The sequence below is a fragment of the Anthonomus grandis genome, chromosome 3, assembly GCF_022605725.1.
Source record: "Anthonomus grandis grandis chromosome 3, icAntGran1.3, whole genome shotgun sequence".
Classification (NCBI taxonomy): domain Eukaryota; kingdom Metazoa; phylum Arthropoda; class Insecta; order Coleoptera; family Curculionidae; genus Anthonomus; species Anthonomus grandis.
Genome location: NC_065548.1, coordinates 45196227 through 45207819, shown reverse-complemented (window position 1 = coordinate 45207819; position 11593 = coordinate 45196227). Strand labels below are relative to the sequence as shown.

The window sequence follows — 11593 nt, the reverse complement described above, 5'->3', positions numbered from 1 at the left end:
AATTGAACAATTGTAGAGATTCAACAATGAAGACATACAACATCAACAATAAAGACATGAAATGGTAATAGTGCGATGTGTGTGAAGCTAGCGTCCGATCGATATCCAGCAACCAAAATCGAGAACGCAGCATATGCCGGTTGACAGCGACCAATTTATAGTCCGCGCTCCCTGTTATTTAATCAATATAATGCCCGTATCTCCTGAAATTCCCAAGGGATTTTAATAATTTTTTGTCCAGATATTAACAATGAGTACCTAAATCGACTGACGATGGTCTCAAGCCTCTACAAATTAAGGTTTTGTTGTGAAAATTAATTAAAAAGTCAAATGTTCAAAAAATGTAGTCCACCATGTACTATTAGGCAATCATTTTTACAATTTTCAATTATTTCCATAGATTCGACTAGAGCAAAACCCTTTTCTTCAAATTGCGTTGTAGCGCGTAACTCGGTTCAAACCAATTTATTTCCAACCCGTGTGAGTCATACCTACTATCCAACCACAAAAAAATTACAGTCCAGACGTCCAGACAAGCAAATTTTGTTTTAAAAGATTCAGAGATTTGGTGGCCGCCAGCTTTTAGACAGTGGAAAAGGTAGTGGGAGAAATTTTAATAAGAGCGCCACTTGATTTAAATATTTTACACCAAACCCTGATATATTATGATGGTAATATAAGCCCCCCTTAATCAAGAAAATGATGCCTGTATCTAGATCCTAAAAGCTGAAAATAATTTGGGAAAAAGAAAAAACTCAAATAACAACCCATAGGTCCACCAGATTGATATAATCATCCAAGAATTTACATAGTCACTTCCATTTATATAAAAAAATTAAATTCCACTGAGATATTTAAATTTAGATAATTATTCAAAATGTAATACTGTAGTAATTTTAAATAAATAAAAAATTGATAAAAGAATTAAGAGTTACTTGAGGTATGCTTAAGGCGAGGAATTAGTAAAAAAAAATCCGCACTGAACTACTGTTCAAGGGGAAAATCTAAAATGTGATCACGTGTTGTTTACAAGAAGTATATGTTTGGAGCCTAATTCACAATACCTCACTGGCCCTAAATACCTTTTACAAACTATAGTCAAGTCACATTAATCTAAATAAAACTTTTAAATAGTAAGGTTAGAATTTGAAAGCCTATTAATGGTATGTTGCTGCAATAAAACCTATTAACCAATCACCAACACTATGACTAAATATGTTATTTGTAGCAAATAGCCGATCCCTTACAAGGTGATCCAGGCTCAATGTCAAAATCAATTATGTCGATGCACGATTCAAATGAAAACCCTTAGGTTAATATTAATAGACTTAGCAAGAACCTCTTAACGTTTTTGTTTTACATAAAAGAAAATAAACCCATAAAATTCAAATCAATAAATCAACCCCCAACCCTAAATCAAATCGTTCAATAAGAGAATAATAAAATAAAATGTGCAAAAACTTGCGTGTCCTCTAATCTCTTGTGTATTTTGGCTAAGGTAGCTTAACTCGACAGCTCTGGAACCAGTCAGCTACAACCAGGGTAACGACCACATGGGCAAGTCGATTTCAGGCAAGTTCCAATCCAAAATCGCAGAGCCACAGTACAATGCTCAGTCCAGGCTGTGTTGAGGCTCCCTTAAGCCGGTTGCCAACAGTGTTGGGATGACCAGAAGAAACCAGAAAATAGGTAGAGACCAGAGAATAGAGAAGAGAATGAGAAAAAGGAGAGGCCTCTAAAATAGAGGACAAAAAAAATCAGTAAAATAAACACACAATCAATTCTATGGCAATTACCAACATGTTGCTACATACCTAAGGTGGTGGGCGAGGCCTAGAGTCTCGTTTTGTGGTTAGAAAATTTCAAAATCCCATAAATGGTGTGGGAGCAGCCGACCAAATCCAAAAATATCAGGTCAATCCGAAATCCTCTCGGCTACAACTTCCCACTAGACGTTCATCAAATTGAACCCCAAAACTTGGGAGGAATATTTTTCCATTCAACCGAATTACCAGCAAGATGAACTTAAAATTTCCTTAAAACCACAAAATGTCGACTGTTCTTTCTGATAACGGGATGGCTACCGGCTGGACAAGGAACTGACAACCTACCAGACATTGACAGGTGACACTGGCAGTGAACTTGTCACTCTTTCTCTTCGACACGATCTGACCCTGCCTCTTGGTGCAAACTACGCGGAGCCTCACTCTATCAAAATAGAAATTCCGCAATACCACAGCAAAATGATACTGCTCGGATACTAAAACATGGAAAACTAACAAAATTTTCCCAACGGGGCTACGAAATTCCAATTTGCCTCTTACGTCGCTCTGCCTGATTTATGACGCTCCGTCATCCGCCAAATGGAAACCAAACTTTAATGGGAAACAGCAACGCTGCCAAACCTCCACAACAACAAGTGTGTCAATAATCATTACTGTCAATCACAGTCACTGTCAATCGGCTAGTAGGGTTAGAAACCAGATGTCAAGGCACGTTTATTTACTAAAACTTAACTTGAAGAATTGAAGGGAAATATAGCAAGCAAAACTGGGGAGGCCAATTTCAAATCAATTAGAATATCTTGCCCAACATGATTCCGCTATAGAAGAAAGTATTTATAAGTTTTCCTACACTAACGGATCACCATCTAAAAGGTCTTATTTACTCCACTCATAGCGCAATCTGTGGCACAACAGCACCCTCTAGAAGTCCCTCCATACCCCAGACATATACCGTCCTCATAGAAACTCTTGACAAACAAATCAAAGGTCAGAAAGTTCCCAACACCAGGTACATGAATAGGGACTAAGGAAACATAATACGACTAACTCCACAGAGGTGTGCTGACAGGATAGGGTAGGTAAATACATTCCTAAAAATAATCAAACCCCAAAAGCCTTAAAAAAAATAAATTGCATTACTATCAAACCCCAAATTCCATTTATAAAACTGTAAATCACACAACCCTTTCAAGCCGATACCAAAACCCATAAACTTTTGCCGAATTTATATGAAATCCCATGTTACATGCTTAGGGCAAAATCTGCATATAACAGCGTGATGGCCTTGCTTACAAAGTTATAGTTTGTGTTAATAAACGCCAAATTCTGCTTAAGTTTTTCATTTTTGACTATCTTTTGACACTTTAAAATTGATTCAAAGGAGGATTCGGAAAGATCTAATACGATTTCCCTGAAAGATCCAAAATGGTTAGCATAATAGTAAGCAGCATCCAGCCAAGTACCCCACCTTGTAATAATGGGTGGGGTACTGGTATACCCGGCATCCTTTCTCGAAATAATTGAGCTCTTAATGGTGCTTTTACAAAAATCTTTTTTCCTGTATTTACCAAACTATTTACCAAAGGGAACTGGGTACGAATAATTTCAGCTACCCAATTCAATCCATGTGCTAGATATGTACAATGGACTAGATGTTGATACAAAACTTTTAAATTAGAATATGCCTTTACCATGTATGCAGCTGCATCAGAGAGCATTAGTAATATTTTTTCACTAGGAACAGGGTCTGGCAAAAAGAATTTTGTTAGCTCATCATGAACAAATCTAGTAATGGTATTATTATTTGTTTTGTCCAGCTGCTTTGAGCTAATTAAAAAAGCATTACTTGAGCTATTTTCGCTCAATATTCCAATCATTAAATGAGCCATGTATCGACCACATGAATCCGTCGTTTCATCTACCCAAAACCATATGTAGTTGCATCCTATTTTTGTTTTAATTTCTTGTATTATATTATTGTAAACTAGATCAATATAGTTTTTGCGCAAAGTTGATTCGGCTGGAATATGTCTACCAGTGTATTTCCGCAGAAAGGAACTGAATATTTGACTATTTAATTTATAAAGTGGAATATTGCAAGAAACCAGAAATTTACACAAATGTAAAACAAAATATTCATTGAGTCAAGAGGACACCCTTAATATTACTTGGCCAAGCAGTCAGAAAGCAACGTTTGAGAGAAATGTGTGTAAGTTGGTGTGTTGGAAAAAGAGTTGTGTTTACTGGTTAAATCAGGCTGCTAAATTTAATAGTGGTGAATGTGTGAGAAATAGTTGATTTTGAGTAGATGTGTGGCCATTATGAGTAAGTTTGTACAGATCGGTTTTTATTTTGCGCATCTTGAAGATGCCCGCACAAGTAGGTGTGAAAGCCTCTGTTCAGTTAGGAACGAATGCGCAATTCCTCGAGCGCCGTCAGGTAAGACTGGGGGCTCGATTGACATGAATAAACAGAAGGTTATAGTAGAAATATATCCTTTGTCTAATTCGACGAAAAACAAAGAAAAACGCAAAGTCACGGTCTCACAACATGTAATTAAACGGGCTACACGTGTTTCGCTCTAGTTATAGCATCATCAGGCCTTTAGAAGCCATCCATACACTTCACAGTACATAAATAAACAACAATATGTAAAGGCCTGATGATGCTCTAACTAGAGCGAAACACGTGTAGCCCGTTTAATTACATGTTGTGAGACCGTGACTTTGTGTTTTTCGTCAATTTTGTATGTTGGTCTCTTAGAGAATAATGGATGAGATTTTTGGACTTTGTCTAATTCGTTGAGATGCTTACTGTTTAGCGGCAGTGGAGCGTCTGGGGAAAGCCCTTACTATTCTAGGTGACTCTAACTAGTCGTCAAATAAAGGAAGATAACATGTTTGACATATGTATATATTGAAATGTGACATTGTGTAAATTGATGTTGACTGAGATGATGCAAGGGAACGAAAGTTCCCCGGTGAGTATATTTTATTATTGCCAAAAGTTGACAGAACAGTAAATATTATTTTTTTATTATTTTTATGTGATGTTCGAGTTTATGACTAACAATATGAGAAGGATGACTGTTGAGTGAATTTGCATTGTAGAGACCCATTGGCTAAGAACAACTCTGACAGGTAATAAACCACATTTTAAAGCGTATTTTACACAAATCAAAATAAAATTGTTTTTGCTCATCCTGTGTAGATGAGCTGACCATTGATTGCAATAAAGTTTGTTGTTGAGTTGATTTATCTTTCAATTTTTCTACATGTCCTGTAGTTTTTAAATGCTGCTGTATATTATATTTTTTTTAGCAATTTATCTGCAAAAATTATCTTTTATGAGCTGTTTTTTAAAAACACAAAATAAATAAAAAACTTACCGTTTTTATACAAGCTCTGCAAAACAATTTATTGTTTTCATACTTTAATTCTGAATGGCCTCTTATCCATTCCTTCACAGTTGGTTTTACTTTTGGCATTATTCTTGTTAAATGTTAATAAATAACTCACTTTAAAAGCTAATTCTGCGATTTAACATCTTACGTCGGCAAGTAAATTCGCAATACGAACGAAACTCCTACACGATAAACAATATTTACACGCACTGACCTGACTAACAAAATATAAACTATGAATTTCTCGATTGGCCTCTCCTTCAGGGATTCCCGAACTGATCCAAAACAGAACGCGCGAAACGATGCGACGTAATGGCTGCAGAAGGATAGCAGGCTCTACTTAGGCCAGTTAAACTAAGGTGTTTACATGGGGTAACCCGGAACAAATTTGAGACAAGCTGAAACTTTCAGGATACCTTCTTTAGATGGTCGACAGTGTTTCCTTAAAAATCGCACTAAATCGCATGGGTCGTACTCGCCCAATCGGACTTTAAACTAAAAAATCGTATCTTTTTTTATTTCTTTGAAAATATCTCAAAAATTATAAACTATTTAAAAATTTTATAAGAGAGAAAATTTGTTGCCAATAAGAGTAGCTACAAAACCGCTTTTTGTTTTTCAAAATTGCCTTAAAAACAAAGAACCGCAGCAACACAGACCGATCAAAGTCAATCTAATGTTTTTGTTGTTGGACAAGACACAGATTTATTTGTCTTGCTCATTGAATATTGCAAAATACAAAATCTGTATCGGCATTCTTTAAAAAGGGCAAAAAAAGTGCTTTAATTGTTTTGTCTAAAAATGAAAAACTTTCCGAAGATTTACTTCAATTTAAAGGGGTATTCAGTGATATTGCCACTTTATTAAAATTAGGAGAAAATTTTATTCTAAAATGGTACGGCAGTAGGAGAAGCCAAAATTTAAATTCATTTAGGTATGCAAAATACAATCAGGTAATTGCACGCCAAAAACTGTGTAGTAACTTTGAGCTAGCTTCTTTACCCTCGACAACTGAATTTGCTCAATTACATCTTAAAAGGGTTTACCTTCAGGTGCAGTCATGGTTGGGAAATAATTTAGATCCAAGAGAGTGGGGTTGGGTGGAAAAGGACGGTTACTTAGACCCACAAAGAAACAGTAAGGACATCGCTCCCGATTTTATTATAAAATTATTATTTTGTGGATGCAAGTCAGTATGCTCCAAAACGTGTATCTGCAAAAAGGTAGGAATTAAATGTTCATCAAGCTGTACAATTTGCATTGGACAGTATTGTGACAATGCAACAAATGTGTCTTTTGTTGAAAATGATGAATGTATAGACTAATTTCTTTTTCTTTTATTAAAATTTGTTTTAATAAAGTAAGTATACTTTTTGTTTATGACTGTATGACATGATTACTGTGTTTGGTATCAAATTTAACTCTTTAAAAAGTGTCATTTAGGTACCATGCCATACAGACTTTAGTTTTATAGTATGTTTCTGTTTTTTTTTCAAATATTATTTGAGAATATTATTAAACGAGTAAGAAGCAGCACATTTTAGCATAGTATTATTTACCTATTTTTGCGTTTAACGCTTCACCTAAAATATTAAATCATACCTAGTGATTTGTATATAATTTTCCACACTGATTTTTTATGACAACTACCATATTTTTGTTATAAAAAACATCCAATTAATTTGCATCAGCGTTAATAAAGTCGAATTTACCAAAAGTAGTTTAATAGAATCCAAGCCAAATCGGCCCAATTTTTATAAGCCCATAACTTTTTTGTTTTTAGGCCGATTTTAAAAAACAAAAAACCATTTTGTAGGTATTTTTATTGGCAATGATTTTGTTTTCTTGTAGATTTTTAAAAAAGATAATAGTTTTTTAGATATTTTTGAAAAATAATAAAAAAACACGTTTTTTTTTAGTTTAAAGCCCTATTTGGCGAGTACGGCCTATGCGATTTAGTGCGATTTCTTAGGAAACATTGTCGACAACCTACAGAAGGTATCCTGACAATTTCAGCTTGTCCCAAATTTGTTCCGGGTTGGACCCATAGTTTTACTGGCCTAACCAGATATTTGCGTGCGTTAGGCATTTATTAAGGAAGGAAAATAAGCTTTGTGATGGGGATTTGTTGCTTAATATTTCCCTGTTATTAAAATAAGATATCAGATTATTTATCAGGAAAAAAATTTTGGCACATCAAGTGCAAAATATGCATCATATATATCACTTCTGCTCCAAATATGCCTGAAACTAAGCACAAATAAAAAATATGCATAAAAACTAAAAAAGTTACCAAAGGGCTTCATTTCTTGTAATTCATATGTATGTATGTTTGAATTAGCTTAGCCATCAGAAACTATGTATGGCATTATTTCTATGAATCCGCGCTTTACTTATGACTTTTATTATGGATCAAAGGAGTATTAGTACAAAAAGTCAATAAATATGAATAGTTAGGAACAATGGTCAATGAAGTTAATGAGTACAGTGAGAAAATTAAATCTTTTTTAAAATTATTATTAAATCTTTTTAATTGGAGAAACCTGAAACCACATTTATCAGAATGAGAAATTTTTTATGCAGTAGAGATCTTAACTGACAACTTAGAGTCAGAATACTGGGATGTTATATATTCTCATTGTTGGTATATGGGATGAAATCCTGTACATTAAAGATGAATATAAGGGATCGACCAGAAGCATTTGAGATGTGATAGTTTAGAAGGATCTTAAAAATAAAATGAGTGGAGATACTGGGGACAATAAGAAACAGAGAGGAATAATTGAACATAGCTAAGATAAGGAAGCTGTAATATCTGGGCTCCATGATGAGGGAAGAGGCATATGTATTGTTGCATCATATTATGCAGAGAAAGATACAAGGAAAAAGAAGACGAAGAAGAAAACGCATTTCCTGATTAAATAATCTGGAGAAGAAAATGGTACAACTGTAGTTCCGTCGAGTTGTTTAGAGCTGCAGCATCAAAAGTGAGAATAGCTATGAAGATAGCCAACCTTTTAAAAGAAAATGGCACTTAATGAATTATTTTTAAAACACTCCGTCCTGACATTGCCATGCCTTTTTATTTTAAAGACTGTTTGTCTTATCCACAAAAAATATCGCCATCAGCTTGGCTCTCCCTCCTCGGGTTACAATCTCCGAACAACCTTCTCTTTACCTCTGCCTATCCCAAAAAGTGAGCAGATTAAGTCCTCTTTTGTGTACGGGGGCAGAAGGCTTTTTAACCACCTACCCCTTTATATAGGGCTAATAAATTGTGGAAAACGTTTTAGGAAAAATATAAAGAAACTTTTGCTTGCTAAAGCATTTTATTCTCTAGACGAGTTTTTAAATACAATTTTTTGACAGTGAAGAGTTTTGCGCAGCGTAATGTGACTTCTTACTACCTTTTCTTTGGGTGTGTTCTATATTCTATGTATATAAGAATTGTTAAAATTTTTATATTTTTTTAAAAGATTATGTTGTCAACTATCTTTAAGGTTTTATATAATGCTTTGTTAACAACAGATGATGTTATGTAACAATAAAGCTATTTTTGACTTTGACTTTGAAGAAGAATAAAATCAGTGAAAATTAAATTAATTTGTTAACAGAAGAGAGAAATAAAACAATTAATTTTTTTTTAGTTATTTATATATTAAAAACATCTCGAAATTTACATAATAGCGAAATTATTTTCAGACTTAATATAAATCCTAAAAAGTATAAAAATGTTTAGAAAAAAGAATCATCTTAACACAGTTAAGAGTTAATTTTAAACAAAATATAAACAATATTCATATCACTAATTATTTTATTAAATCTATATTAAGTGTCGTTTCTTAAAGTCCTATGATCTAATATGTTATAAGCACCACCTTTTTACCACCCTTTTTAAATATTTTTCATATAGTCATTCTATTTCAATATAAAACCTAACATTTACTTGGCTAAAACATAATTACAGTTAAAACAATAAAACAGTTATTATGGCAAATCAATTTTGTTAAATTTTTCAGACTTTATTTCAGGTTTACTTTTAGATTTCAGGGATTGCTGTATTTCTTCTAAAGTTTTTCCTTTTGTCTCAGGGACTACATAAATACTTAAAACAGAAGTCAAGAGACAACTTATAGCAAACACTAAAAATGGTGCATATAATCCTATATAACTATCCATTAGTTTAAAAATAAAGTTGCTAACAAAAAGAGCTGTACCAAATACCATATTCATTATACAAAGTGCCTTGCCTTTAATACTTGCTGAAAAGAGTTCTGAAAGCATTAATGTGGGTACGACTCCCATTCCAAAAGAAAAAAATATCATATAAATTATCATGCCTACTAAAGGTAGCATGCCGAATTTAGACAAATCAATTGTAGTATGTTCATCTAAGATAAAATATATCGATAATGTTAAAAGCGATAATCCACAGCCAAGAGGCGAGTATATATAAGATTTCTTTCTGCCAAGTTTGGCAACAACTGCGCTTCCAAAAAAATTTAACACAAAACACAACCCGAGGAAAATAATGGAACATAGTTGTGGATTGAAGTCTCCTCCAGCTTTTTGGAAAATAGGTTGGGTATTAGTAGCAAATGCCGAGATACCACCAAGCAGTTGAGAAAATCTTAGAAAAACTCCAGCCAGCAGAGCTCTTCTGTTGCTTCCAATAATAAACAGATCCTTCCACGTTCCTGATTCAGAAATTTGCCTTGCGACATCAGCTTGCATCTTTTGAAACTCTTCATTTACATCTTCTTCTCTTAGCCATCTTAAGGACTTTTGTGCTTTGTCCAGTTTTTGTTTTTGGATAAGGTAGTAGGGAGACTCGGGCATTTGAATGAAGAGTAAAACAAAAAGTATGGGTAGTGCGCTGCATACAATGGCTGTTTTCCTTACTGAAAGGTAGCTACCTAAAATAAAGAGAAATATTTAGATTAACATTGGTTTGCTTTGCATAATATTTAGATGTGTAAAATATATCGTAGACTTCGAAATTATGTAAGTATGTTAGATAGTTAACACATAATAATCGTCTAGTCATAGAGAAATGAATATTAAAAGAGTGTTCGAAAGGTAGCCTAACCTGATCATCAAGTTCTAAAACTTAACCTAAAAAATTTAGTTCGGTTAGACCGAATCGAGGGCCAACTTCCGTCATAATTGTCATTAGATTATCGATTTTCTTTCGTCCTTTCCCACCACCCACCTTCGCATCATTGATCGTCGCCATTGCTTATTCCTTTTTATTTTGGCGCTCATTGGGTGTGTTCTTTTGTTTTTTACTCAACAAAAAATAGTTAAAAATGTAGCTTAAAGTCATTAAAGTGTAATTTCATCATATAGAAGCTTTTTTGTTGTTTTATTGTGTGGTTTCAGATCCCTAGGATGGGGTAAGTGCAATTTTTTTTTATCAAATAGTTTTCACCATGTTGTAGGTCACCTAAAATTGTTGTTTACCATTTTAAAACTGCCCTAATGATGTTATCACCAGGAAAATTCAATGCAAGGCACCTACTTGTTCTAATACATACTATAGGCCTATTGAGAATTCATACAAAAATAAAATTTTCTTTAAATTTCCTGAAAGTGACATTATTAGGAGTTCCGAATGGTTTAAAATACTTGGTTTAAGCCCAACCTCAACAAGGTGTTATTTATGTCAAGACCATTTTGATGATATTTCATTTACTAGTACTATGCATACTCGTTTAAGAAAGTGTGCTCTCCCAATTGCTGGCCCAAGTATTATTCAAAATGCCCCAGTACTGGTTGAGGCACAAGTACCTTGAGAAGATACATTGACTTTATTACCTGCTGTCATAATCCAGCAATCTCAATATAATGTTCAGAATGAACATAATTATGCTAGGCCAATTTTTACTAGGTCTGACGAAAGGTATCATCAGTGCTTTGCTGCTAGGAAGTACCAAAAGCACAATAAGTGAAACAACTTCCATTCTACCAGGTCACTACTCAAGGAGGTACCTCACCTCGATAAGATGGGAGTAAGATCCAGAGATTCTCCTTGAATATTTAAGAAAAAGGACCGATGACATCTAGAATTTAGGGTATACATCAGTGTCAACTAATTTTTAATATTATACTCTGCATAAAGAATATTTTAATTACAGGGTTAGTTTTTATATATTACCACTCCCCAACATTTTTGGGTACCCTCTGTACAAAAAAGTAGGTAGTAAACTTAAAATTTTTAGGGCATATTTTTGAGAAATATAGTTCTTATGTCTATAAATAATTTATTTATCAATTTGATAAATTGTAATTTTTGTATCATATCCTCTAAATGTAGAAAAAGCAAAATACATACCATGTACAGTGTTGTTGTGTGACAAAAACAAATTGTATCAGGATCCCTTTTAAGACAATAAATTATAAACTT

General features: G+C 33.7%; 1 protein-coding gene across 2 annotated transcripts in view; it reads right to left on the bottom strand.

The window, feature by feature from the left end:
- Positions 1-8872: 8872 nt before the first annotated feature.
- The window catches only part of LOC126734596 (facilitated trehalose transporter Tret1-like), an 89689-nt gene continuing 86968 nt past the window's right edge, over positions 8873-11593 (bottom strand). Inside the window, exon 3 of one of the 2 annotated variants that reach the window (XM_050438290.1) lies at positions 8873-10103. In XM_050438290.1, coding sequence (XP_050294247.1) covers positions 9175-10103 — 929 coding nt within the window. In that variant the 3' untranslated portion in view covers positions 8873-9174. The remainder of the gene's footprint in view (positions 10104-11593) is intronic. The other variant, XM_050438288.1, reaches the window with a different exon arrangement.